This window comes from Camarhynchus parvulus, chromosome 5, assembly GCF_901933205.1.
Source record: "Camarhynchus parvulus chromosome 5, STF_HiC, whole genome shotgun sequence".
Lineage (NCBI taxonomy): Eukaryota > Metazoa > Chordata > Aves > Passeriformes > Thraupidae > Camarhynchus > Camarhynchus parvulus.
Window position 1 is genome coordinate 38,655,682 of NC_044575.1, and position 27,799 is coordinate 38,683,480.

Sequence of the window (27,799 nt, forward strand, 5' to 3'; positions counted from 1 at the left end):
TTTGTGTAAAAGAAATGCAGAGCCAAGTACCACAAGAGTATTACTGGTTTTTCATCCAGCCTGCCTCACCCTCTCCCCAGCCAAAGCCTGACAGACCACAGCAGGGTGGATGGCTTGAGGCACTGTGGAGAGAGTGAGTCCTGGGCAGTGTGGTCAGCAGGGAGGGGCACTAACCCCAGACAAGGAAAGGGCAGGAGAGATGAGGATTGGAAATTTACTCTTCCAGCTGGAAACAAATCTGATGTTCATGCTGAACATCAGGGAGAAATGACAGCGACTATTGAGACCTAAGGAGCAATTCTCAGAAGGGCAACAATAGCACTGGCCAAAACAAATCTGAAGATAAGCAGCTCTCAGAGAAGAAACTATCTTCCCAGGGTCCAGAAAACCCCATCTCAGGGCCCAACAAGCTCCATCTCTCCAAATATAACCAGCTTGCTGCTTGGGATGCAGTTGCTGCCTCCAGGTACCCAGAAAGGACACGTGCTGCCCGTGGGCTGGGAGCAGAGTTCCATGGAGGGCAGCCACTGGTAAGAGCACCCCAGCTACTCCAGACTGCAGCCTGCATGTGCACTTCCAACATGAGTGGGCTCAGCCAGGACAGGGACTGAGTCAGCTCAGCCCCTGATAACCTGCCAGGGCAACAGGCAGGTTCTCCCCTGGATTCTAAATGCTGAACAATATACTTGGTGTCTGTCTTGTCCATCTGCCTGTCCCTCTGGCAAGATGCCCTCCCTGCTTGGGGCCACAGGGACCAAAATCAGTGATTCACTTCCCCCTTTGTAATGCTCAGCAGTTGCTGATTTTCCACTAAAGCATAACAGAAGAATGGGCAGCCTTAACACCAGCATCTGTGTCTGTGGGGGAAAGAGAAGCAGCCAGCCTTGGAAAGGAGTAAATTGACTGCAAACCAGAAACTTCCCCTTTCTTGGATTCCATATAGGTTCCTCAGCAGGCAGAAAGGATTCAGGGCTCAGGCACAGGAGAGGCATTGCTTAGAGAGCACTCCAGTTTATTATCAATTAGCTCACAAACATGACAAGGAAGACAGCTCTGCTAAGACTCTGGGAGGAGGGGGAAAGCCACACCATACAAGGTACCTGACTTCACCTACATTAGGTCCATAAATCCTGGCTCAGCTTATTATCTCCAGGGGCAGCAGAAATACCACTGAAGCCTGCCTGCTGTCCCTCCTGCTGGTGTCTTCAGCCCTGGTACCTCCCATTCAAATGAGGGAGTTCCGCTCCCCGGCATTTGATGGAAGGCAAGGGAAGTTCTCCTGCACAGCAGCAGTTGCCAGCCTCCACATGCATAAGACCCTCTTGGGAGAGCCAAGCAGAATCTATGTACCATGAAAGCCACAAGAATGACTGCTCAGTGCCTTTGGGCCAGGTCCACAGGCACCTACAGCCAGATGCCATGCAAGATGACACTGGCACCTGGACCATCACAGGGGCATCAAGGGGCAAGTCATCCAAATCTTTCTTCCCCTTCAAGACCTCTAGAGCTACTGTTGGCAGAGTGTCACTGATGACACCCTTTGTGTGGGAGGGCACAAACAGCACTCACAAAGTGGAGCTGCAGGGCCAGGAACATGTGTCAGGCTCCCTGATGCACATTATATTCCGTCACTGGCACATGCCAAGAGTCATGTCAGTCCAGCACCCAGGTGCCAGCCCTATCCTGTACCACAGTGATGAAGAAGCTCTCACAGAGCCCACATGGCTTATTTTGGGCTCTCACCTGTGCCGTGTTGCGGGGGTAACTCCAGCTGCCTGCTCCACTTGACATATGTGCCAGTGGCTGGCCAAGATTTCTCTGAATCTCTCACTACAAACTGTAGCAGCAGATATGCAAGTCCATGGGGCAGCAGAGTCACCAGTTGTCTGCTTCATGCCACCAAGCTCAGACTCTACCACCACCACCTTGGCATCTTCCTTCTTCAGGCCCCCAAAGCAGTGCCAGTGCTGCAGAGCCATCCTAGCTGGCTCCCAGCCTGCCATGTACTGTGTTAGAACAGAGAGACAGAGGGCCGTGAACTCTAATTTTATCTGTTCAGGAATTGCCAGATACCATATACGTAACTGAACCCCTCTAAGCTCACAAACAACTAACAAGTCCTTTTTAACCAGTCTCTCGGGATCCAATTTTCTCCTTAGCCAAAGTGGCTGCTCACATGCCTCCACACAGCTCTCTGCTGACATTAAATGCCCTTCCTTTGCCACATGTGCCACACATGCCACCTGCCACTCTGTTGAATGCTCTTCTTTGCTCTCATGTATTAGGCAGTGAGCAACTGACTCCCTGGAAGAAGTCCAACTCTCCAAGCATGGGAACAGCACCTGCCTGGCCCAGCGAGGCTGCAGAAACATGCCCTGCTCAAGGACATGGCATCAGGTGGTCACCAGGAGCTGCAGACTGTGCATCCATCAGAACTTAGTGCTGACCCATTAAATGGCCAGAATAATGATTTTCAAATGCCAAATGTGATAAAGAGCTGTCTGCAATCTGCTTGTCTCCAGAGCTGAAGTGCAGGCCAAAGCCAAAAATAAAAATGCAGCCTGCAACTGCTCTGAGCTCCAAGTGGAGCCAACAGAGGAACCATGCCAGGTTACTTGATTACAAATGCCATATTTGGGCCATATCTTGAACATTCCATAGACTAAAACAGGAATTTAGATGGTGAGGGAGACCAGGCAAGCTACCACCTCTCTGGCAGAACTGCCCAGGCTGGCCTGTGGTGCTCAGCTGCACGTTCCTTTGGGCTGAAACAGTGAGAAACTGCCTCAGTTGGCTCCCCTGCTGCATGGAGGGGCTGGTGCTGAGCAGCACAATCAACAGGCACAGCACTGCTGCCAAACACAGTCACACAGGCAGTCTCACACCTTAGTGATTCGAGGCACAGAAGCATCCTAACAGCTGGCATCACACACAGGTCTCCATCAGTGTCACCATCTCACTGCAGCCATCACGCATGGCCACAGCCTGTGCTCCACCACAAACCCTGGCACAAGCTGCTGTCACAGCCAGAGCTGGGCTGTCAGTCACACGAGGGGCTGTCAGTCACACAATGGGCTGTCAGTCACACACTATGACCACCCCACTGAGGTTCAACCCCCCACGAACCACAGCAAGGCCTCCTCTGCCCCTCTCCTACTCCCCACGCTCCCCAGTACAGGGTCCTACCTGGCAGGGAAGGATCTGTGTTTAGGGCAATGGCATACAAGAGGAGAGGACAACACATCAACCTGTGCTTGTACACAGCACACAGATCTCCATCTCAAAGAGCCCTCTATTTCCATAAGACACAACAGCTGTGAGCTGAGGGCCTGGCTGCCATCTAATGAAACCTGCTACAGAGGCATCAGCCAGAGAAAAGCTCAACACTGGCTGCAGGGAGGTCACTCATCTCCCCCATAAAACAGTGAGAAAACAAGCACATTTGAGTTTCATTTCTATCTTGTTGACTAGCAACACCCACCCCCTTCACTAGGCTGCCAGCTTCAAAGCCCTGAGAAAACACTTTAGCCTATTCATCCTCGCACCCACATGCACCCCTGGGAGTGGGGGGAGCCAGCTGCCTGCCCACTGCTCTACACAGGACACAGAGAGGGCTGGAAATGCCTCTCTCATCCCAGGCATGTGAGGGGGGTGAGGAGCTTGTGGCTGAACACACGCACACAGCATGAGAGCAAGAACGTGAAGAGATGTGTGTAGTGCTCTCATCTGAAGAAGTGAAGGCTTTTCATCTACAGCAGGTGGTCTCCCACTCATCCTGGGAACGCTGTAGATCTAAGACATATTTTAAGCTAAAATCATGGTTAAACACCCAGCAGGATGTCCTGGCCTTTGGATCTATTACCTCAGTGTTGTTAGGTCTTCTCACATTGCTCCATCCTCAGCCACACACAGGATTCCTGCACCTGCAGCACTCAATCCATGAGAGCTGAGCTGGGATGTAACCTTTGCTATTCACTCTTGAAGTCTCATCCCTGCTGAGGATCAGGGAATGAGCACCCCAGTGATTTTTAGTCTGTACTGCTCTGCGCTGGCTCCATCCCTCCACGTGCTCACTAGCCAAATGGCTAGCGGGTGTCTGGGAACCAGGAACACTCCTGGCCATGTCAGCATGATGCCTGATGGCAAAGCCAGTGACTTCAGGAGTACCGTGACCATCAGTCTGCTCTAGACCTCTCTCACATAGTCCTCAGCACCCACACCAAGGACTATAAGGGAGGAACAGGTTTCCCAGACTCCTCATTGAGAAGGGATGTGGAGCCCTGCACCTGCTTTGGCAGCGCCTGGACTCCACTTCTGCAACAGCAGAGCTCCAAAGTCATGGAGAAGGCAAAGCTCCAGTGTCATTATCAACCTGTCATTACATCCCTGGAATAGTTTGGCACACTGCTTTTTAGAAAGCCATACCATTGAAATATTACCATGGCCACCCTGCCAAGGCTACAGGCAACCTGATACACTCTGCCCCATCCTGATAGCCTCAGCCTCCAAGTATGTTCCTCATCCTCCAAGGCCAACACTTGGCTCAGTTTTGCAGATGTGGGTCTGTTAACCGTTCCCCTCAGCTCCCTCCCTCCCTCAGAATTCTTTCCAATTTGTCAAGATCTTTTCTGGCAATAAAGAATACCTTGACTCAGAGCAGGAGCCCAGGGTGTGCAGGGAAAAAAACTCATCTGACTTGGGTCCTAAGCACCGTCAGTCCCTGGTATGCACCACATGCATTACCCTCCATTGACTAATTTGCTTTTCACTTCTACCCTGAAAAATCTTAGCCTCTCCTTCCAGATTTCTTCCTTCCATAGAGGATATTTTTCCTTCAGCACTAATTCAGCAGATAAGATTTTTCCAGCCTGAATGTCTTCTTAATTCCTTCCTAGATGTTTAGTTTCTGCCTAAATGAGAGCCTTCACACAGGTGGAAAAAAAAATGAGGTGGTGTGGAGAGCAAGGTACCAATCCCACCAAGCACCAAGAACTCAGGGCAGCATTTCTCCGGATGCTTCTGAAGAAAGGAAAAGAGAACAAGTAGATTTTATATGGAGACTTTTAGATCTTCATTTCAACCACTTCTTGTATCAAATCAGCTTCAATTAATCCCTTGTTTCCTGCTAGCACTGGTGATTTATGTGAAACATTCGCAACTAAAGAGAGCAGCTTTGATTTTAGTGAAGTACCAGTTGAAACCAAAAAAGGCAACACACAGTCAGGTATGAGAAACTGCAGCAATCCACAGGCACAAGGAAGCTGAAAGCAAGATAGATGGCAATCCAAATTCAGGCATTAGGAAAAGTCTTCTCAGCATTTGATCATGTGGCCTTAGTGCTCTTCTAACAACTTTCTTTTTTATACAACTGCTATATAAATTGTATTGTCATAAATGTCCCAAATGATATATGTATAGTATATAAAATAGGCTATAAACTGGATTTTCTGTACTACCTTACCTACCACATGTACAATGTATTTGCCCTGCACCCTGCTGTCTTGCATGGAGTCTCAGATCGAGCTGACAGTAGCAGCACTCTCAGTTAGAAGGAAAAGTGCATTTGAACTGCCTAAAGGCTGCATTAAGCTATAGGAATGGCTCCCAAGGAGGTGCAGAAAAACCAGGTCTAATGTAAAGACCATATTTGGAGTTTTGAAAAGGGGCCTGAAAGCCAGCTATTCTCCTGCTGCTCTGAAGGGTATGCAACCCCCCAGAAAGTAAATACATAAAAAATATAAACCAGAGGGGTGCTGACAGCTTTAAAACACTAGAAAATAAAGCAACTGAATCTGGTGCCAGACTAGAGAAGGTATATCATGTAATTTAAAAATAGGAGGGGTTTTTTAATATAAGAAAAATGGCATTTACACTCCTCTTGAGTAGCTTGAGTTTTTCCTTTAGGCTTCTCATCCAGCTTGCCAAGGCCTTTTGACTATGTCAAAGCAGGAAAGGGGCCTAGATCTGGAGCTTATGGAGATCTCATTGTCCTGAGTGACATATTTTCCTTTTCACATATTCTCACCCGGAGTGGCACTGGCTTTTTAGTTTCAATTTTTTTAACAATGTCTCAGATATCTACTCAAAGTTAGCTTTGGATCAAGGAATGTAAATGTTTGGCCACCTTGTAAAAACCATACTGCCAAAGGGAAGCACCTTAGAAAGCTGCAGTTAGGGCTTATCTGCACCAAGAAAATATGCCATTCAAGTGACAAGCATAGACACTGTAGTGGCACAAGGCTGGCACCGGTGTTCTACCCGGGAATTCAACATTGTGTACTATGGATCTCCTGGGCTGGTCCCATACCAAATGAAGTGGGAAAGCTGCCACAGCCTATGCCACAGGAATGCACTTAAACAGGGGGATGCTTCTCATCAAGGGCTGGCTTTTTTTTTTCTCTGATATTCGGATATTAATAAATTGTAACACTCGTAAATGTGGAGTGAGTGACAGTCATAAGTGAGCAGAAGAGCAAAGATGCATTCAGTAAGTATGTAGCTAGTACAGACCTCCTGCTAGTGCTAGACATATGGTGGACAAACAGTCCTGGACACTCGTCAGCAGCCCAAGTAAGGCAGTAAGCAAGTTCCCCTTTTTCTCATGAATGTGGAAAGTTCAAAGCTGGCAAGACAGGAGGCTCCAGATCCTGCTTTAACAATTAAGACAAATCTGCCTCTGTTTGGAGCAGCGTCTTTAAAAAGCAAGTGACCTTGCAGTGAACTTTTTGTTCTATCTGCTAGTCCTCAATGACAACAAGCTCATCAAGCTGATTTTGCCAAGCCACAGTTCTCAATGTCGTGGTTTAAGTGGTGACCCCAGGGCAGACAGCTTTGGATCCATCCATGGGCTCCACTCCCCTTTGCAAAGGATCATGCTTGACATTTGACTACCACCAGGACAGGATTTTCAAATGAAAGAGAACAATTTTCAAATGCGGGGAAATACACTTTCTCCATCCAGCAACCTCTGCCACCCACTCAAGATCCTCCCATCTGTTTGCTCCCTGCTGTTCTAATCCTTTGCTTCCAGGAGAGAGAACAGAGATTTTGGCAGAGCCTGCGTGCTGGCATGAGGTTCCCAGTGTTCCCAGGCCAGGAGCGCTTGCTACAGCTCCTCAAGGGCTGCATACAGCACTTCCTCTCATCAGGAAGGGAGGAGATGTCTCCTCCAGGGTGCTGCAGAGGAGACTCTGAGATCAGAAATCACTGGGCCAGGCATGTTGCAACTCAGCCTTCTTCCTTTTCCATCCTGAAAACACCAGGCAGCTCCCAGCAACTGCCTTGCCTAAACAGAACCCTCTCAGAGGAAGCGCCCTGCCCTCAAGAGCTTAGCTGCATTAAGCTGTCTGCACAATGTCTCAGCACCTTACACCACAGCTATGTCCTTTTCCCTTGCCTGCATCACTGGGGGAATGCTTTGCAGGTCCCAGACATCTCTGCTTCTCTTCCCAGAGGAAGGATGCCTTGCTCTGCAAGCAGCCATCACCCAGCACACACCTCCCATCCAGGCAGCACAGCCCCCTTGCACAGATGCTGGCTACAGATTTATGCACAACACTCCTGGCACAAGGGGCCTTCTCAGGGGCAGCAACAGGACCCTCCACACACACTGCCCAGAGTCAAAGGCATCTGGTCAGCCATCCTGAGGGTAAGGGGCAAGGGAACAAACCCTCTCCACTCCCTGCTAAATAAACATGAATTCTGCTGATACTCCAGCCTTAGGAAAACAAAGCTGTTTCCATTTAGCTCGGCTTCTGGCTGAGGTGCAACTCCACCCGCACAATCATCCATCAGGGCTTTGCTTCTCCAGGCAGAGATTCAGCCTGAGATCAAGAAGAGGGAGGGTTTGCAGCTAGTCCATGCTGGGAGGGCCTCTAACACCCCCAGGATTTTGCTCTCCAGAGCACTTGCTGTTCCACCCAGCACAGAATGGGGCCCTCTCAGCTTCTGCAGCAGCTAACAAGTCTCCACAGGCTCCCTCAGACACCTGACTCCAAATCTGCACTGAGCCACAGGCTGCTGAAGGGACTTGGGAAGTGGTACTCATTGCTTAGCCTGTACTTCCAGGGATGACAGCTGGAGGAGCATCACCAGCTCTGGTGTCAGCAAAGCAGACCCAGAGCTGCCCTTCTCCTAGCCTTGTCCTTGCCTGGGCAAGGGTTGAGCTCAAGTAAGACCGAATACATCTTCTTCTTTAGTCCCAGGAAGAAGAGAGAATGCACACCATGGAGGCCAGCCCAGGATGGAGTGGTTCTTACCCAGTACCTCTCCAAACAGAAATACTGAGGGCTACAAGTAACTCCACAGCACTGATGCCTGTGCTCAGACAACATTCAAGCTGACCTTCAATCCACATCTTCCCAAGACTGCCAGCACACCCAGAAAAGGGTCTATGACAGCTACAGTGGGAATGCCCACAGGTCCACTCACCAGCCCTCACATCTGACAGGTGAAAACACCAACCAGCCAGTACAACCAGTTGCATATGACTGGTACAGCCCTGCTGCTCAAGGAGCTGCCAGTTCTCACCAAGGGTGAGGAGATACCTGAGGGTAGAAGACTGACAGTAACATCTCTGCTGTCCCAGCTGTGCTTCCTGGGCTCTCACAGAAGGCTACTGTGGCTCTGGAGGGCCTGAAGGAGAACCAGAAGCATGTACATACCAGAAGCAGAACCATGAAAATAGGCACCTATCTGGTCATGCTCTTCACCAACACTTAATGGGCTCCTACAGACTCCCCAAAATTTCCTACCTCCAGACCAGGTTACTCCCCACAATGAAGGTACAGTCATGGTAAGCAGCAAGTCCAACTAGATAAGGACAAGAAATAATTTTAAAGCAGTCCCATCACTCAGGTAAGTGGGGAAAATTTTGGTCCAGGCAGTTCCTAACTAATTCAGCTGGCTGCTCTCTTAACTCTCTCTCTGAAGACTCACTTCAAATTGAAGAGTCTTCAATTGGTAATTGAAACCAAAAGCAGCCCAATTACTTCTTAGAGACCAGATCTCTGTGGAGGATCCATGGGTTTTGTTACATGTTTATAGGGAATCTAATGTAGTACTGTTCTAGTGCATGGCTTCAGAGCTTCTGATAGTTAGCTCTGTACAAACAAAGACAAGTAAAGCCAATATAGATGCAAATAAACAAAAAGAGAACGCAAATTTACTCATATGAGGATTGAGTTCCTGTCTTGGAACAGCAAGACAAGGCTTAGATGTCTATAAGCTCCTACTTTTGTTTAACTCCTGCTTGTAAGCAAATGTACAGGGAGGCTGGGGACTGGGTATTTGTCCTCAGAGTCTTCTCACAATACTGACCTAGAATCACCAGTGTCCTCCATCCACTGAACCATTCAAGAACTTCTTCTACCTCTTCCTCATTGACAAATCAGACAAGTAAGCCAGCTCCTGTGAAATCACGCCAGGCTGACTAGAAAAAGTCAGTGTCCACCAGCACAACCCACCCTCACCCTGGAGCAGACCATGGACCTGACAAGCCAAGCTGCTCCTCTCACACTTGACAGTGAACTGAACTCCAGTGAATGCAGCTCTGAGTTTGCAGAGCCTAAAAACCAATCCTCATACCTGCAAACATGAACAACCACTACCTAGCTCTTTTAAGACAAACTTCTTGCTTTTGCTGCTACAGCCGAGCTGTATGAAGAAAGCTTCATGCAAAAGCACAGAAAGTACTTCAGTGGAAAGAGATGATGTTGTCACTGCAAGTTCAGACAAGTCTAAGAGTGTGGTTTCATGAGACAAATAACCAGCCTAGAGAAGTGACTTTCCCACCCCTCCTTTCCTCCCCTCCACTGCTAGACTTACAGTTCTGTCCAATTCTTTTGGTCTCATGATCTTCCAATAAGACAATTTAGTCCACTGAACTGGCAGAAAATTATCTTTGGTTTTGCTGTGTTCATTTTTTTTGCTGGTTTGCTGAACTGAGCCAACTCACCCAGAGATCAGGTGGGGACCAACAAGTGAAGCAATGGGAGGGCATGGCCAAGACCATGCCTTTGGCTGCAGATGCTCACTCTTACAGGCTCTGCAGCTAGCCCAGAAGTTGGCATGCTGAAAGGGACAGTCAAAAACTTTTGGAAAATAACTCTTCTAACAGCAACAAGGCTTTTAAGTTATGCAGTACCACACCATGTTATAAGTTCCACAGACCACAGAAAAAATCCAAGTGACTGAATTCTATAGAAGAACACCCAGGGGCTGAAGAGAGGCATTTAAATGCAGACCAGTGCCAGGGTGCAGGCAGCCCTCCACCTGCCTGCAAAGCAGGCCTGGTAAACATTGCCTGGGCAGCACAGCACTCAGGGGTGGTGACAACTCCCTCTTGGAGAGGCACACAGCAGCCTCAGCAAATCCTTCAGGACATCTCCAGAAGGCAGTCAGTGGTGGACATGTCCTGGTGTCCTACCTATGGCCATTGCAAAGGACAATAGTCAGATTCTCTTGCTGAAGCATGGGATGAAGGTGACATCCTATGGCCTTCGTGGACAGATAAGGAGGAAAAGCAGAGCACTGTCCTTCATGGAGTCCTGTTTCCTTGGGATAGTGCCAGAGGATTTAAGGTACGTTGGGCAGCTGGGCATTCAGCAATCCCAGCTCAGTGATCACTGGCTGCTATGTCTGACTGACTGGGCAAGAATGCTCTGCCAGTGCCTGCACAGCCCTCCGTCCTCTGTGCGGAGCCTGGGGTCATGTTCCCTACAGGGAAAGCCTTCAACAGGTGCTGTATCTCCAAGGACTCTGCTCTCCCTCCCCTCCAGGCCCTCCTCACAGAGTGGTAGCACAGAGGGGTAGGAGGAGGTCATCACCACAGGGAAGCTCATCAGCAATGCCCAGGATTACAGGCACATGAGAGGGCTGCGTGCTCACTTGGGCAGCAAGCCTCTCTTGGAGCAGCAATGACAGGGGCTTGCCCACCTCTCCCTGCCAGCATCACCTCTGCCTTTCCTGAATTTGGTTTCTATCAGATAGTCTTCCATTTGGACACCAAGATATGTCAGCTTCAGTGAACTACTTGGCGCCAGTAAAATCTTTGCCAATCATTTGAGCCTCTCCAAACTTGTTGACAGCCAAGGGTCTAGAATTGTCTCCAGCCCGTGCATTGCCTCTGCTTCAAAAGAGACAGAAAGGCAGGCACTACTGTAGGGGCAATGGGAACCTTGGAAACAACTGCAGGAAAATAGAAAAGCAAAGGCCAAATTGCCCTCTCCTCAGGCAGCTCAAAGTGATGTTGACAGAGAAAGCCAAAAGTTCAGGGAAGGTAAAGGAAAAACTGAAGTTACATCCTGGTTAAGCACCTGTAATTTGCTGTAATGTCTTCCTGACTGTGACTGAGGGGCTCCTGCTGGAAGCCAGGAGAAAATTCTCTGCTTTAGTGGCTACCAACAAAACCAGTCTTTCTGGCCCAGCAATTGAGTGAACTGCTCCAAGAAACACAGGGGCCTTTAGGGGTGATGCAGTCTAACAATTTGCTCCCACATTCATGGACTCTTACAGAGAAGTGGAGATGGTCTAAAAAACCCCAAACAAATAATATGTGTGGGTTATTGTAGCAGGCACGACTCTCAATGCTCCATCCCCAAAGAGTTGCTGGCACGGTAGCAGTGCTTATTAGGGAAAGACACCTCTGCCATGTTTACTGCCTCATTCAGTAAAAACAGCTACAGCTCCAGCAGGATGTCACAAAACACAAAGTTTTGTGAAGCAGTGGCAGCTCAGGTACAGGAGCATCTCAGCATTGATCTGAGGCAGGTGCACTGAAGCACTAGGTCCTTCCTCTCTGAAAAGACCAGATGATGCCACAGTTGTCATCCTGAGCTTAACACACTCCTCACACTCCCTCCTGCATGGACCTCTGAGCTCCAGCAGCGACACCTTTGCTTCTGTACCCAATATGCAGGCATCCTCCTGAGTACCAAAATGACCCAAACCAAAGCAAAATTACTCAGAAATACAGAATAAATGGCTCAATAATTGCTAGAGTCTGCCAGGAGACATCTCTGAGGGTCATGGTTTTGCTAATACCAGCACCTACAAGCACACCTCAGATGTTCTCTTCTGTGGATACTACCTGGATATATTGCTCTAAACATATCCTCTTGGGAAAGAGATTTACCCACTACTCCTCTGTCCACCCTGCTGCTACCATGAAGGCTATTCACCAACAGGACAAGGGCAAACTGATGACCTTCACAGTTCTCCTTCCTCACGGGATCATCATTAGCCCGTCTCATTCCTGTGTAGCCAGGGAACTGTGACAAAGTGCTGGAAACAAACTGAGTCCCTTGGAGGGACAGCAGGACCTGAGCCCCTTATGTCAGCTACCACAGCTTATGGAGGAGTGTTCATCAAGAGCCAAGTTGCCTGGTCTCCTGAAGCAGAGGCTGTGGCCCAGCTGACCAAGGTGTTATTTGCCTGAGGGCTGGGCAGAGCATGATGCCGGGACTCAGGTTAGACTTACACAGCTGGGACGTGCCGTGGGATGGGCGCCTGAGCCCCGTGCGGGGAGGCATCCCGCCCTATTGTGCTGGTCCTCCTCCGGAGGGAGCCTGTGGGGGGCTGGAAGGCAGCAGCAGCGGCACCAGGCGGGTGGTACTCCTGCTCAGGAACAACTTCTTCACAGCGGGAGCCCTGGAAGCCTGAGCGACAGGTACAGACCTGGGGGCGGCTGCAGGAGCCCTTGTTCTGGCATGGCGGGTCGCAGACAGCTGAGGAGACACAGAAAGGCAGTTAGTGGACACAGGACTTGAGCCCCATGGTGGTGACACCCAGCTGGGGCAGCACAACCGGGACAGTCCCATCTCATCTCTACAGGCAGGTGACCTGCACAGCCTTGGTGTTACAACTGCTGTCAGCCCCTAACACAAGGTCACCTCTATTCTCCACACTGGTCTCTGCAGAGCTCTTCTCCAGCAAGGCTCATTTCAGAAAGTTCAGAAATGAGCAGCATGGCCTGTTCAGAGAGCACATGGCTGCCAGCATTGCCCGCATTACCTATTCCTGTCCAGAGTGCTCTGGACAGGAATAGGTCCTAATTCACAAAGCAAGGGATTGCATGTTACCTTTAGTCTGTTTTGGGGTCTGATTTGCACAGTGTCCCTGGCCTGTCCCCTTCAGTGCTTTCCAGCTTTCCTTCCACAGCTGATTTTGGAGTCACCCAAATTCCTCCACTGCTATGGGGACTTACAGTTCATTAACCTTATGCCTAAATCAACCTCTGAGCCTGTGTGTTCCTAATTACAACACATCAGCTTCAGTTTGCGCCCCGGGAGGAAAGTGCTATTAATTATACACAGGACCCTAACACTTCCCAAGTCAACAGATGCCAAATTGGGTTTATGACCCAGGCAGCAGCAGCCAGGAATCCACAGATTGCTTCAGTAGAACTGGGCTCATTGTTCTGAGCAAGGGTAATTGAAAAGGCACTGGAAAACAGTGTTGTCCTTCAAAGAAAGAAGGTGCCAGCTGGTCAAAGGGTAATAAAACCTTGCTGAACAACACAAGGTGAACACTAAACTCCAGCCACATGGAAACCCTGTGAATGGGTTTCAACCCATGAAGCCACCGCCTCTCCCAGGATTGCCCCAGGGAGACTGCAGGGGCATCTCACCACCTTTGCACACAGCTGCAGGGTTTTCAAGAGCATGTCCCTCCCCTTCTGGCTGTGCTCTCCACTCCTGTGAGATACAATTGTGCCTGTGAGAAACACTGCTTCTGGACAACAAACATACAGACAGCTCGTTCCTTGTGTGCCATCCACACATCATCCTGCTGTCATCAAGTGAGAGAAGTCCTTATGCAACACTTGAATTCCTTTCACAGCAGCATAGCCCCCACAACTTTTCCCTCATCCCAAAACTAGCCTGCCATCAGCTTTTCCTAACTAGATCAAGGATATGTTCACTGGAATGCTTCATGTGATGTTTATTACTATGTTAACACTCAGGAAGAGAGGAAGATCTCAAGGAGAAGGAGACCCCAAGTCACGTAAGGCTGTATAGGTTAAAGCCAGAGGTTTTGATGAAATCTCCCAGTAAAATAAATCAGCCAACACTGCAGTCCCTGGAACAGGGACAAGGTCCTAGTCAGGCAGGAATTAAGCGTCTCTGGGAAGTCTGGCACTCCAGAAGTTGATGTAATTTATAATACAAAACTCAGCTGTGATTTAAATAAGCTGCCAGTCCCTACTGTTATCTCCCAATAAATGCCTGCTTTTTAACAAAGGCCATCAGCCCAGGAAGCCTGCCATTGAAAACAACCACTTCACATGCTGAAATACTGCAGAGCCACGATGCTGGGACCTGGAACCACAGCAGTTCTCACAACCTCTCCCACCAACAGAGTCACCTTAGACTGTACCCTTCAGCAGGAAAGTGCTGATAAGTGACCAGGCACTCTAAAAAGCCCCTAAGGCAGTTTACATAGAGAAGAGGAAGAAGGGAATGGGATTAGTCTTCTGGTCTCTTCAAGCAGGATGAATGGGGAGCTGCCCTAGCTGAAATATTTCAGCTCTAGGATTAATCCCCTTCCTAGTTGCCTTTACAGACTCAGGGAGAAGCTGAAAGAGCTTTAAAATTTGTTGGTTTTCACCCAGTTCAGCTATGCAATATAAGGAGAGCAGATCAGTCAGTGGCAGCACTGCCAGTTACAAGTGTGTGAAATCACCAGTCAGGCCCCCCAAACCATAACATTAGCAGAAGAAACAAGATGGTTAAAATACACGTATATATTTGAAATCTTTCTCTTTGCTTTCTGTTTTCTGACCTCAGGGGTTACTTTGAGGTGTTGCTCCCCAGCTTGGGGTACTATAAACAGTTTCTCTAAAGATGACAGGCACTCGTGTCTTCTCACTGGAGTCTCACGTAATCACCTCTTCCAGGAGCTGGGGATTAGGGGAAACAAAAATAGTCATCTCAAAACTCTTAATAAAAGAATAAGACTTGGAGCACTGCTGAAGTATCACTACTAGAAAATGTAGTTTGTTCAAGAACATCTAGCAGTGCCCTCACAGATCAAGTCTAGTCTTTAGTGCATGAGGTAAGCTTTCCCACCAAGGTCACACAGCAGGGATGACTGTGGCATGACTCTGACCACCCAGCCAGGCCTGCCAGAGGGGAATGCCACCAAGTTCAGCCTTGCTTTGCTCTGCAGGCACACCTGGCCCAGGGTTGAGCAATGACATGCAAGGTAACATTCAATAACTGAGTCCCTGAAGCTCTGCTCATGCTTTTCATCTAGGAGAGTGATGTAGATCTTTACTGTAAGCAGCTCCTGTGCAGTTCCATTTAAAATAAAGGGGAACCTGTCCATCAGCTAGGGTCTCCATAGGAAAACTGAGAAGGTGCTGAAGGACTTGTACCACTGGGGTTATTCAGTCCACTCTCTCATGGAAAAGTTATGTACCTAAGCTCAGTTCTAACTTATAGCTCTGACTGTGGGAGCACATCCAGAAGGGATGGACAGTTTACCACAAGTGAGATCTGTGCAGAGTGACAGGGAGGTAGCCCAACAGCAATGCAGGAATAACAGAGAGAAAACACAACTTCAGTGACGAACAGCCAGGGTTCAAAAAACCCTATAGCCACCGCTCAGAAGAAAAACAAATGAAGAGGCATGTGAATGTCATTTTGCAGATGTGGAAAAGCCCCAGGGATGCTAATGGGACTGTCTGAAGTCACGCTGTGAGGCCACAGCAGAGCCAGAGACTCAGCTTGGAATCCCTGCACCTTTATTCACCATCTTAACTGCAAGACCATCTGTAGAAGATTGGAAAGTGCATTAGTTTATTTAGTCCTTCCTGACACACTGATTAAAAATGTTTCTTTTAAACTTGAAAATATTCATGTCAGGAAAAAAGCTCATGCTGCATTCCCAGCCTAGGATAATATCTCTGGAAGCAGCAAAGAACCATCATGAATAATGCTGATGAAAGTGGAGGCTGATAAACTAACATGGGGAGGCTGAGCATGATGAGCTAATAGGCAGCAGCTAAATTACTGACAAGTGTACGCTGCAGCCACTGCAGCCCCGAAAATGTGGGCAGTGCAAGGGGGCATCTGGCTACTTGTGCATACAGGTTTCTTCTCCACCAAACTAAGAACATAATGGCCAGAGTCTCACTCCAGAACAAAGTTAAACAGGCAGGAGGTTGAACCCTTCAGGCCTACATTCAGATGCAGCTCACTATCCCTAAAGGCCCCTTCTGTGAGAGGACCTCTGGAGCCTCACGGCATACAGCCCCTGTATGCAGCTCAATGGGATCACCTGGCAGCCTGCGGGCAGAGGTCACAGGGATATCTGCAAATAGGCAAGGTCTTCCTCCTAAACTCCCTTAGCTCATTTCCACTTTCCCAGGAGATGCTGTTGTTCCAGGGAAAGATATTTTCTCTTTTTATCTTCCCAGTCACAGACTGTCTGAAAATTCTACAAGTCCTCACTGCAACTTTGGTTCTCAAATCTGAAACATACAGAGAGACACTTCCCTAAGGCTAGAGTTAAGTCATATGCAGGGATACTGAAAGAATAATGTGCCTACAAAAGCATGGGTGAGGAAGAAACCACCGCCCTTGGTAGGTGAGAGGAAGTAGATTATGGCAACAATTTGACATGTCCTCTGTCCTGTACCTCAAGGCTCAAATCCTTGAAAACCAAGTATCTGTCCAACACCTGAATACTAATTCTTACATGTTTCATCACTCTTAAGAGGTTCTCTCTGGCTGCATTTCTACCCCACTGACTTCCTTGATGTGCCACATATCAAAGACCATGGGAATAGACATTAAACAGCATTACAGTGCAGAAACTTAATGGGGATGGGCTGTCCAGCTTGCCTTGGCAGCTTTAAAATCAGCTGTATGTCTCCAGCAGCTTGAAGTCCACCAGAAAAGCTCAGGGAAGGAGGTAGCTGGGAATTAAATTATGTTTACACACCACCAGTCTCCACCGAAGTCCTGGCTGAGCTTTCCCGTCCCTGGTCATGGGGACACTGTCAGGCCTGATCATGTTGACACTGTCCTTTTAATGAATCCTTGGGAACAAGGGCTCAGCACCTGAGCAATCACCAGGCAGCCTGCGTGGCTGCAAGCCCAGATCCACTGCTCCTACCAAAATCCCTAATGAGAGAAAGATGCTGCCACGGCTGGCCCGCGCTGTGTTTACAGACACTGTCTGGCAGCACAGCACGCTCTCTACCGTTTGGCTTCTGTCGCGTGGGGGAGAGGGAGAAGGGAGGTGAGTCAGCCCTTGGCCCCCTGCTCCCAAACAGGATCGCTAATGCACTCACCCCAGCACGGCCGTGAGATCCCGCGGCAAACAAAGCTGAGCCTCCTTCCCTGCCTCACATCTGGGCAGCTGCTGCTGCCGCCACAGTAAAGGCAGATGCTGTCGCTGTTCTGGGCTGGGCGTTCCCCCCGGCCTGCGCTCCTGCCCCCAGAGCTGACAGGGAGCCACAGGCAGCCCTGCACCTCCCCGGGACCGGGCAGGTGCCCGGGGCCAGCAGGGCCTGGCAAAGCCCACGGATGAGCTGCTGGCGCAGTCCTGCTGTTCAGGGACAGGGGTCACACAGGGGCTGGTCAGAGCTGAGGAGCTATTGAGGATGGAGGCGGCAGCTCACTTGTCTCTGGCGGGCAATGCACTGGTGCTTACCCAAACATCTTCTCTTCCAGGGCTGTACCAGGGAGCCCACAATGGCCACAGCCCACAGGGCCGTACCAGGGCTGCCTGGGTGAGCAGAGCACTTCATGCTTCCTCTGTGGGTAGGCAGGAGGGTCCTGGCCAGGCAGTTTTGCACTGCAGGAGCTCCCTGCGCCTCACTGCCATCTTAGGCACCCCAGGCTCCAGCCCCACCCATCCCAGCCCTTGTGCCAAACCCATTAATTGCTTTTGTTAATAGCACTCAGATAATTTGCAGCCCTGATTCCCCACTCAGCATCAGCAATGCTCACCCACATGAGCACTGCCCCAGTCTGCCAGTTCCCAGCTGCTGGAACTCTCACAGACCCGTCTTGGCTCCAAGCAGGACAAGTGGGAGCCCAAGGCTCAAAACTCACACATGGCTAGCGCGCACCATAAATTGGCCCTGCAATGCCCTGCCCCAACAAGATCCTGCCATGGATGGACACTAATAACAATAATGAAATAAAACCATAATTACTCTACTCCAGCTTTGCTGGCAGACAGGAAGAGCTGACCTATAGCCTGGCATTCCCACAGCAAGGCTTTGGAACTGCGTCCACAGACCCCAGGATTTATCTCCTGCCCTGGCACAGTGCATGGGGAGTGTGTGGGGTCACAGAAGTATTCAAGCACTTTTTAGAGGTGCATTCTCAGACTTGCACTGGCTGAGACTGTCATACTCACGTTTGATGCAGCGGTTTGTGCCTGGAGCTGTGGTCCATCCTGGGCAACACTGTCTGCCACAGACGTTTGGCCTAAGCAGAGAGACAAAGCAGTGTGGTTAGGAGAGGGGGAAGCTGAGGTCTTGCTGCAGCCATCACCTCTGAGTCACCCACAAAATTATTTCCTGCAGCATCTGATATTTCCTTCCAGATGGACCAGCAGCTGAGATCAAAACCAATGGGACAAGGGCTGAGTTGTTTAAGTGTTTGGAAAAGAAACCCCCAAGGATTGTGAATGCTGCAGTGTGAGCTATCCCTGAGAGAGGAGCTCCCTTTTGAACTGGCATTTTACTGGATTCCTGGCACAGTACTCAGAGGAACCATTTTCCTCCTGAGAGCAATTGGAGGCCAGCAGCCACAGATCATTAAAGATCTCATGGTTCTTCATGGTATTGGGGTGTAAATTGGGCCCAATTTCAACTTTGGTCATAGTATCTTGCCCCTGCCAATGTCCTGAGCTGCTCCAGCCAAGGAGAACACTTCATTCTCCACCTAACTGCTGCTGCCTGCTGCTGTTCATCGCCCAGCCCTGCCCTGGCAGGGATGGCATGTCAGAAGCCACACTCTGGGATGCTCCCCAGCTTGCTCTCCCTTTGCAAGCACCCCAGTCCTGCCTTTGTGATCTGTCTCTAGTGCAGTGAACCAGGGCACTGAGGACTCTCTGGTGCTATGAAATTTGTGTCCACCTGATGTGCACAGAGCTACACTAATTCCAAGATGCTGAAATCATTTCCATGAGTGTTGAATCCAGGATTTAGCTGCAGTTACTTTTTGACTGCCCTTACATAAATGACATCATCCCCACCTCTCCTTTCTTGTCTGTTTTCAGGTAGGGATGGCTGTCAACATACAGCTATCACAGACAGTGCTGGGCATCTCAGGGGTGCTCTGCAATGCCCAAACAGGCAGCTAATGCTGCTTCCTCTGGTCACATCATATTTAAGTGTCTATAATGAGAAGGAATAACAAGTTCCAGGGTGCTCTCCAAGAGAATTAATCATCATGGAGGGAAGATTTTAGAAATAGGTAACCTTTGCATGTTGAGGTAGATGAGAAAGAACAGTTGTCAAAAGATAGAAACTTAGAAATAGCCAGAAAGCTCTGGAAATCCTCTGGGAAAGAAGTGGAAAGTATGGTTTATTTCTAATGCTGGACAAGGCAGTCAGAGCTGCTGACAGAATTTACAGGAACCACAGAAACATGCACATTTGTCTTCTGGGTTGACTTTAACATGAACACAGCAGGGTCAGAGGAAGATCCTGCTCTAAACTGGCATCCTCCTGACTCCTGCATCCACATGGCCTGAGATGGGACTCCAGAAGTGCCAGGGCTCGAGCTGTGGGGCTCACATTTTAGGAGAGCCAAGGACAGTGGGTGGCAGGTATGCCAAGGATTGTTCTGGTGTTCCCAAATGAAGCTGCCTGCAGAGGTACAATTGCTCCATGTGGGAAAGGGAAGTGGTCTGAGAAGACACATCATCTAAAAGTGTTACCTAGTCCTTCAGGATTAATGTTGTATTAATCCGGGCAGATTTTTATAGGGAGAAAGCACTTAAATTCCCTTGGTGCAACTTCCTGCAAGCAGAACAAGCCAAAGTAATTCTAACACAAACTCATATGTACTCTGGCTGGGCAAAACCACCAATTTCCAGCATTTTGTCTGTCAACTCAAAGAGATGTATGAGTCTCTTCCTTAAGACATCCTCAGAAAGCATCCATTAAAAAAAAAAACAACCCTTCCTTTATTTACTGCATAAGAGCTCACAAAGCCTTAAACATTTTCAAGTGTCCTGATCAGCAAAAAGAGAAAACTATTGAGCTGGAGCAGGTCTTTGGATAATTAAGGTCCTGAGAGGGACTCTACTCCAAGCAGCAACATAAGCAGCTTTGCTTAGACCGTCACAGCTCCCATTCTTCCTTTGGCACAGGTGAAACACACCTCATAAGTCATATTCAGTCTCTTCAGTGAGCAAAGCCCTTGCCCTTTCCCACCTCAACTTATCCAGAAAATCATGTTTCTTGTGGGCAAAATAGCTGCTCTCAATGCCAACACCAAGCCAGCAGTCATAGGAAAAAAGGTCCAAGGCTCAAATAGACAGGGGCCCAAGCCTGAGCAGACAAGGCCACTCCTGGAGTCATGAAACCCCTGTTGGGTTCAGCACAAATCTCTCCTGAACAGAGCCACTCTGTGTCACTGCCAACCCCAGACATGAGCTGCCAGCCCCAGGGGAAGGGGTTGGTGTTGATGCCAGCACCAACCAGGGCAATGCTCCTGGAGGGAGGACAGCCTGGCAGGGGGGCCCTCAGGGGCAGAACATTTCCTGGATGGAAATGTTCCTTCCTACCATAAGGTCTTGGATGAGAGAATGGGAACAGATGGAGGCAGGGAGGATCTCCTACGCTGGAAATGAGCAGCTGGAAGGAACAACATGTAGGTAGCACTGGAGAGTAGAGAAGAACCACAGCTATTTTCTGATGAAAGCCTAGTGAGCAGGACCTCACAGAGCATGAGGCACAGGTAAGCAAGAGTATCAGCTGCAAGAAAATAGCTATGGGAGCTTTGCTGCATGGGACCCATTCTTGAGCACTTCTGGTTCTACTTCAAGTATTTTGTTGTCATTTGCCTGGTTTGAACACCATGGGGTTTGCACTGCCTTGCAAAGAATTCAGAATTAATCCCATTAAATTTAAGGAGCATGGCATGTTTACAACATTGTGGGATGGTGCTTGAGAGAGAGTGGTGGCTTCCACATCCATTTGTCCTGCTGCACATGACACCACAGACACTTCAGGCAAAGATGTGGCTCAAGCACGAGGCCCCTGTGGGGCAAGCCCAGCCCTTGGCCACTCCATCCAGTGCTGCTTCTGGAGAACAAACAAGTGGCAGGGTCCCTCCAGGTCTGGTGTCACCACAATGGGGGTGTCTCCTGAGGAGCTACCTGCAGACACTGAGCAGCCTCTGGTCACCCCTCATGGCACAGGGAACAAGCACTTCCAAGGCATCGGGCAGAACTGCCCGGCAAGAGGAGCTGCAGGGTGCTGTGAGTGACACACCGAGCCCCTGGAGACCTAACAATGGCACAAGCCAGAGCCAGGATCGGAACTTTGAAGCATTCAGCAGCTGCCTGAGCAGGTTTTCTCCTGCTCGCCCACTCCTTGGAACAGGAAGCAGAGCAGAAAGGAAATGGGAGCATGGCTCACACCCTCATCCAGGGCAGCCTGGGCTGCACGGAGACCAGAGGATGAATGGGCATGTGGAGGGGTCAGCAGCTCTCCCAGGTGGAAAGAAACTCAACTGTCAAAGCAGAAGGGAGGACATGTCCTCACATGGGTCTTGCAAACTGAAGCTCCACTGAACCTCATATTGGTCACATTCCATGGGATGCCCTCATCCCAGCCCTAACACTGATGCCAAAACAAGCCTGCAGCAAACAATCAGTATTTCCTATCTCTGTCTCCTTACCAGTGGAAGATTTTAATAATGTATTTGCCTTCCTAAGGGTCAGGTCAACTAGCACATATCCTGCAAAATGAAACATTGCTGAGAACATTCAAAGGCACGGAGCCTGATTTCTTGTAACACTGTGCTGCTTCAGGGCTCATGGGCTACTTAGCACCTTCCAAAATAGTTCCCAGTCCAGCTCAGACCAAAGCAGACAGAGACCATTTCCAATAGCCAGTTCCCCCTTTTTGAACAGAAAGGGCACTGAATAGCTCAGACAGCTAAACAGCCACAGTACCAGAGAAAGCCCTAAGGCACAACTCAGTACTTTTCTGGGAAAATGCAGAGTGGGGCACTGGATCCACACCCCAGCCTCTGCCTCAAGTACCAGGTACACCCTGAGGCCATGCCCAGGTACAATCCCTGGCATGTTGAGCTTGGTGTACAGGAGCTCCCAAGCACTATTCACCAAGTACCAGGTACACCCTGAGGCCATGCCCAGGTACAATCCCTGGCATGTTGAGCTTGGTGTACAGGAGCTCCCAAGCACTATTCACCCACTTGCTCATTTTCTGGGAGAGACAGCTCCTTGAAACTCCCCACAGAGCTGAAGCCAGTGCCATGAAGCCTCCCTGTGCTCAGAAGAACCATTCATAGCCCTGACTGGATGCACTGGCACAGCCTTGGACTTGAGCAAAGGAGCTGCTGCAAGCCACTCCCTCATCCCCTCCTTTGCTGCTGCAGCCAGAGGCCACCAACAGGATCAGACTCAGGCTGCAGAGGTACCCAGGATGGGAACAGCCTGCAAGATCTTGCAGTGTTATCTTAAACAAGACCAAGCAACCATAACAGGCAGCAGGGGGAAGGAAAACAAGAAAACAGTAGTAAGATCATGGCTTTTACAGCAATGATCACATGCTGTTTCTGAAGCATTCAGAAGCCTTTTTTCCACCTCTTATTTTAATAGCAATCTATGCATCATCTTTCAGCTTCACACAGAACTCTGTGCTGCCAGATATGCTGACTCCATTCAGATAATGTACAGCATCCTCACAGGAGGCCAGAGGGACCATTAGATCATCAGGTCTGCCTTTCTACTGCAGGAAAGTGAACTTCATCCAAATGCCTATGAAATATTTGCAGTCAGACCCAGTGAAGAACATTAGCAAAAGGCTGTTGGCATCGATGAGTCACTGAAAACTCTCTGCCAAGTCCACACCAGCATTTAACTGCCTCCACTCCTGAGCAATCCTATAAACACATTGCAGCAAGAACCTATATGCCACAAAGCCTGGGTAAAGCAGGATTACACAGCCACAGATGGTGTCTACAACAGCAATAAAATGTGGACTGGGGTGTAGAATGCCCAAAAAGAAAATGGGAGGGAGAAAGAATGAGTCTGGGACTCTTTGCCTGCTACCTGGGAAGCTTCACATGCCCCTTGAAAGTGTCCAGGCAGGTACCAGAACTAGAGGCTTCCCCAGATTACTCTCCCATTATCCACCTTCCTCATCACTGTGACCCACCCTCCCAGCCATGGGGCAGAAGAACAAGAGGGGACACATCCGAAGGGACACTGATGTAGAGGGAGGTGCCCACAGTGTCCTCACAGCAGGACTGGCCAGCCCAAATTCGGGATGCATCCAGCACACAGATACAGTCACAGCTGGCATGTGTCACTGCTACCCTACCCCACAACACTCAAGAGGAAAATCCTTCTAGTCAGGGGAGCTGGAGAAACTGGGATGTTAAGCTGAGCAGAGCAAAGCAGTGTTGTTTTCAGGGCTGGACTGTTTTCTTCACTCAGTGTCAGAAGTCAGTAAATTTCTGTGATGTTTGTAGGGATATCAAAAGTCACCTCACAGTGAATCTTTTGGGAAAAATACTAAAACCCAGCTCTTGCAAGTCTTGAAGTTGGATGCGTTCATGAAATTGTTTGTACAAGTCACACCTGCAAAAAGGTCAGAGAGGTCAGAGAGAGACTGAGCAGGATGGCATCCAAAGAGTCCCCAGGAAAGAAACTCAACCTTGGGTATGAAGCTATCAGACAAGGTGAGAAAATAATTATCTAGAAAAACACAGAGTGCCAATAAAAGTGTTTTTTCAACCACAGAACTCTGCAGGGCCCCTGAAGGTACCAGCAGAGAGCTCTCACTTGGGAATCTGGAAAGGCAACACATGCAGGAGTTGTGATTTTTAGCCAAAATAATTGTATAAATAAATAGTACTAGGGTTTAGTGTGCCTGCAAAGTTACCTGAGTAAGGGAAAATGAAGGTTGTCATACCAGAGACTAGCAGGAGTTCAGTGTAAATAACAAAACAGAAAATATCCCACCTGGCAAAAAATGAAACATCACAAACTGAAGTTTTCTAGGGGCCCTGAGTTTCCTGGATGAAAATGTGTCTAGTGCAGCAAGGGGTGTAAGAAGATGGATGAGGTGGAAGGGCAGAGGCTCCCAGAGTGGCTGGAGGCAGCAGCAGCAGCTAGCTTTCCATGAGGAGCAGCACCATGAGGTTACTCATGGACAGTTGTTTCAGCTAGGCTTCCTCTTAAGCTCCAAAGACAGTAAGTTATAGAGAAGCTTCAAAGTGATGCTTTGGAGTCCAGAACAGACAGAAAGCCATTACAGAGACTTTGCAGAACTGAAGCTCTTGGGGACTGCAGAAAGCTCTGTATCCCCAGCTTTGATCTTCCAGTGCAGAGCAGAGGCAGAAAGTGCAGCAGAGCCTGCATGAGAAACACAGCACTAGGACACAGCTCTTCCTTACTTTGAGCTTGGAGGCAGTGGCACACTCAGATATAGATAATAACAGGTAAACTGTGTAAGTGCTGGACCAAGCGTCCCTGTTTACACTCTGGATTAAGGGATGAAAGCTACTTGCAAAAAGGTTCAGGGCTCTTCCGAGCACAGTGTGAACCTTGGGGCTGCCCTCAGCTCCTGACAGCAGCACAGGCCAGCTGTTGTCACCAGAGGCAGCTGCAGTCTGAAAACAAACATGCTGGGTATCAGATGACTCCAATTCAACCAAACTGCTACATGATCCCAAAGCAACACTGACAACATTCCAACTGCAGAAAGGATAAAATCTTTCTGAGCCCAAAAATGTTTCCAAATCTGACTGAGCAGAAGTGAATCTTCCCAAGACTCCGTCTCTGGGTGGCTGACAAGCCAAGATAATGAGCTGGGTAAGCTCAGAACCTACATGCCTAGCTGCTAGTGATACTTTATGTATCAAACATAATAGAAGTAGAGTGAACTTGGTGCTTCTGTGGATGTGTTGAAGGAAAGCACACAGAGTGGCACAGAAAACATTTCTGTCTCTAAACTTTACAAGGAGATGAGTATGGGAGAGAGAAAACCCAGAGACAGACCTTTTGTATTCTAGCGAAGCTCCCCACCAGATGTTAGAAGAAGACATTTCTGCCCATGCCAGAGGGCTGTAACCCAGAGCCTGCCCCCACAGTCCCCCTAGCAAGGCTCACGTAAGAGCAGACACACACAGTACCACACGGGCTGGTCAAACTCCAGCGCGATGGTTTGGCAGCCCTGCCCAAGTGGCAAAGGAGCTGATCTCCGAGGGCATCAGCCACGGGGGAGCAGCGGGCGAACTGCCGAGGAAGGGGCCCCGGGCTGAGGAGTCCATCAGCCCTGCACAAACGGCAGGCTCCCCTCACGATGGAGCAGCTGGCTCCGCCATACGATATCCCCTCCACCTCCTCAGGGCTGCAGCCAGAGGCTGGAGCTGGAAGCAGCCCTGCCAGGCAAGTCATAGGAAGCCTCCTTCGGCTGAGCCAACTCAAGCCATGGGAAGCTGCGGCGTGGAGTGCTTACAAGGGGCCCATTATGGGAGGAAGGAGCCAAGAGGCCAGGTACCTGCAGCAAGAGCGGCAGCAGACACGCTCCGTCCCGCAGAGCCAAGCAAGCCCCTTCAGCTCCTCCACCACCTCAATCATACTGGATCCCCCTCGGGAGTCCCCCACCGTGCAGGCCTCCCAGGGCAGCTCCGGAGGGCAGCGGGGACGCTGCCGCTGCCGCGCAGCTGGCTGCCGGCCGGAGCCCGGCCTGCCACAGGGCACGGCATCCCAGCACGCCGGAAGCACGCAGCCCCACGCCTGGCAGGCGGCGGCCCGGCGGCCCACGCACACTCGGGAACGCGCCCCGCCTGCGTGCACACCGACACACACAGGCACCCACGAGTGGCTGCAGCGGCGCGGCCGCCAGAGCGGGACAGACGCGCCGCAGGACAGCGAGCACCCAGCGGGCTCCCACTGCGCCGCTCGGACCCGGTCCCGGGGGAGCACTGCCCGCCATCCCGCGGGGGACGTGGCAGCGCCGGGAGCGCCCGTGGGATGGAAAAGGGGAAGCACACGGGGCGCGGGATGGGACCCTGCCCCTCCGTCCGGGGCTCCCAGCGCCAGGACCACCGGGGCTCACGCTGCGCACCCCCGGCAGGATCCCCCCGGCCGCAGCACTTACCCCGCCATCCTCCCTCTGCCGCTTGGCTCCTTCGCCCGGGGCACCACTCGCGCCTTCAGCCCGCTGCCCTGCCGCTGGCGGGAGGAGTCCTGCCGGTTCCTCTGCCCCGCGCCGGGACCGAGCCCGGCATCTCCCGCTTGGCCCCGCGGCGCGGGCAGCCCGCGGTCGGGACGCTGCCTCCGGCCGTCGGCACCGCTCGGGCTCCCCGCGGCGGCCGCGGAGCCGCGATCCACGTGGAGGGCTGCGGGGAGGGGCCGTGACGGTGGAGGGGACCGGGACGCTGGGGACGGGCCGTTCGCCGTGCCCGCCGCCCCCAGGGCAGCCCCCCGGCTCCGCAGCCGCGCCGCTCCCCCGGCCCCCGGCTCCAGCCTGGCCGCCGAGTCCGGCCGGCAGCGGGCGAAGCCCAGGAGGACGGCGAAGGTGAGCGGGAGGAGGCTGGCGGCAGCGCCCCGCATGGTGTCAGCCGGTGGCGAGGGGAGACGGGCGGTGCGGAGCGCTCAGAGCCCGGCAGGCATCCCCGGCGGGCGCGGGGCAGCGGGGACCGCCGGCTCTCCGCCCCCGCTCACCGCCCCATCCCGTTCCGGGACTCCGACGGGACTTGCCGCCCACCGGGGCCGGGGGCGCAGAGAGCAGTGCTGAGCTGGGGAGAGGGCTGCCGGGCGGCCCCCGCAGGAGGAGGAAGAGGAGAAGGGCGGCCGGTCCTGCTCTCCGGGCTGCCAGCGAGATCCCGCGCTCCCGCAGGCAGCTCCAAGCACCTTCGCGCCTGCCTCTGGCACTGGCAGCGCCTGGAGGGGATGGAGGGTTTTATTTTTGGAAACCTCCCCCTTTGTGTCTTTTTGATGCTGACATCCCCCCTCTCCAGAGGACACGGCTCAGCCCCCCTTCTTAGGAGAGGAGACATTCCAGCAACACCCACTTTGGCAAAGGGAAACAAACTACAACAGAGAAGCCTTAACCCCTGCCTGGCCAGGGAGCCCCGGCCGCCGCCGGCCCGGCACTGGCGTGCAGCCCCCGCAGCCCGCCCGGTCCGCAGCGACCCGCCGGGCCCGCCGCAGCTGGGAGCGCTCAGGAAAGGTGGAGCCACCCCGGCTTTGAGAGCACGGAGCAGAAAACACGGATGCCAGAAGAATACACCGCTGCCCCTCAGCATCTGGGGACTTCTGGAGCTGCATCAGCACCGCTAGCCCTCTCGCTGTTCTGGATCGCATCTGCCAGGAGAAAGGCACGGCAATGGGAAGAGCCTTGCTGGGTGTCCCATGCTGGCTCCAGAGCTCTTAGATCCTCTCGACCCATTCAGGGTTTTATAATCCTTCTTGTCTAAGTTCAGGCTTGAAAAGGACACACCTATAAGCTCCAGGTCCTTCAACTTAAGAGATCTTTCAGGAGACATATTCCAGGAGCTTAGAGTAGATGCCTATCCTTCTCCCCCATTTGCCTCTGCTTGAGCACCAAAAGGTCGAGGGAGGA

General features: G+C 51.0%; 1 protein-coding gene across 4 annotated transcripts in view; it reads right to left on the reverse strand.

The window, feature by feature from the left end:
* The window catches only part of LTBP2 (latent transforming growth factor beta binding protein 2), a 71,159-nt gene extending 44,230 nt beyond the window's left edge, over positions 1 to 26,929 (reverse strand). For all 4 annotated transcript variants that reach the window (XM_030949841.1, XM_030949842.1, XM_030949843.1 and 1 more), the window contains exons 1-3: positions 26,333 to 26,929; positions 18,376 to 18,446; positions 12,479 to 12,725 (exon numbers count right to left, since the gene is read on the reverse strand). In XM_030949841.1, coding sequence (XP_030805701.1) covers positions 12,479 to 12,725; positions 18,376 to 18,446; positions 26,333 to 26,787 — 773 coding nt within the window. In that variant the 5' untranslated portion in view covers positions 26,788 to 26,929. The remainder of the gene's footprint in view (positions 1 to 12,478; positions 12,726 to 18,375; positions 18,447 to 26,332) is intronic.
* Positions 26,930 to 27,799: the final 870 nt, after the last annotated feature.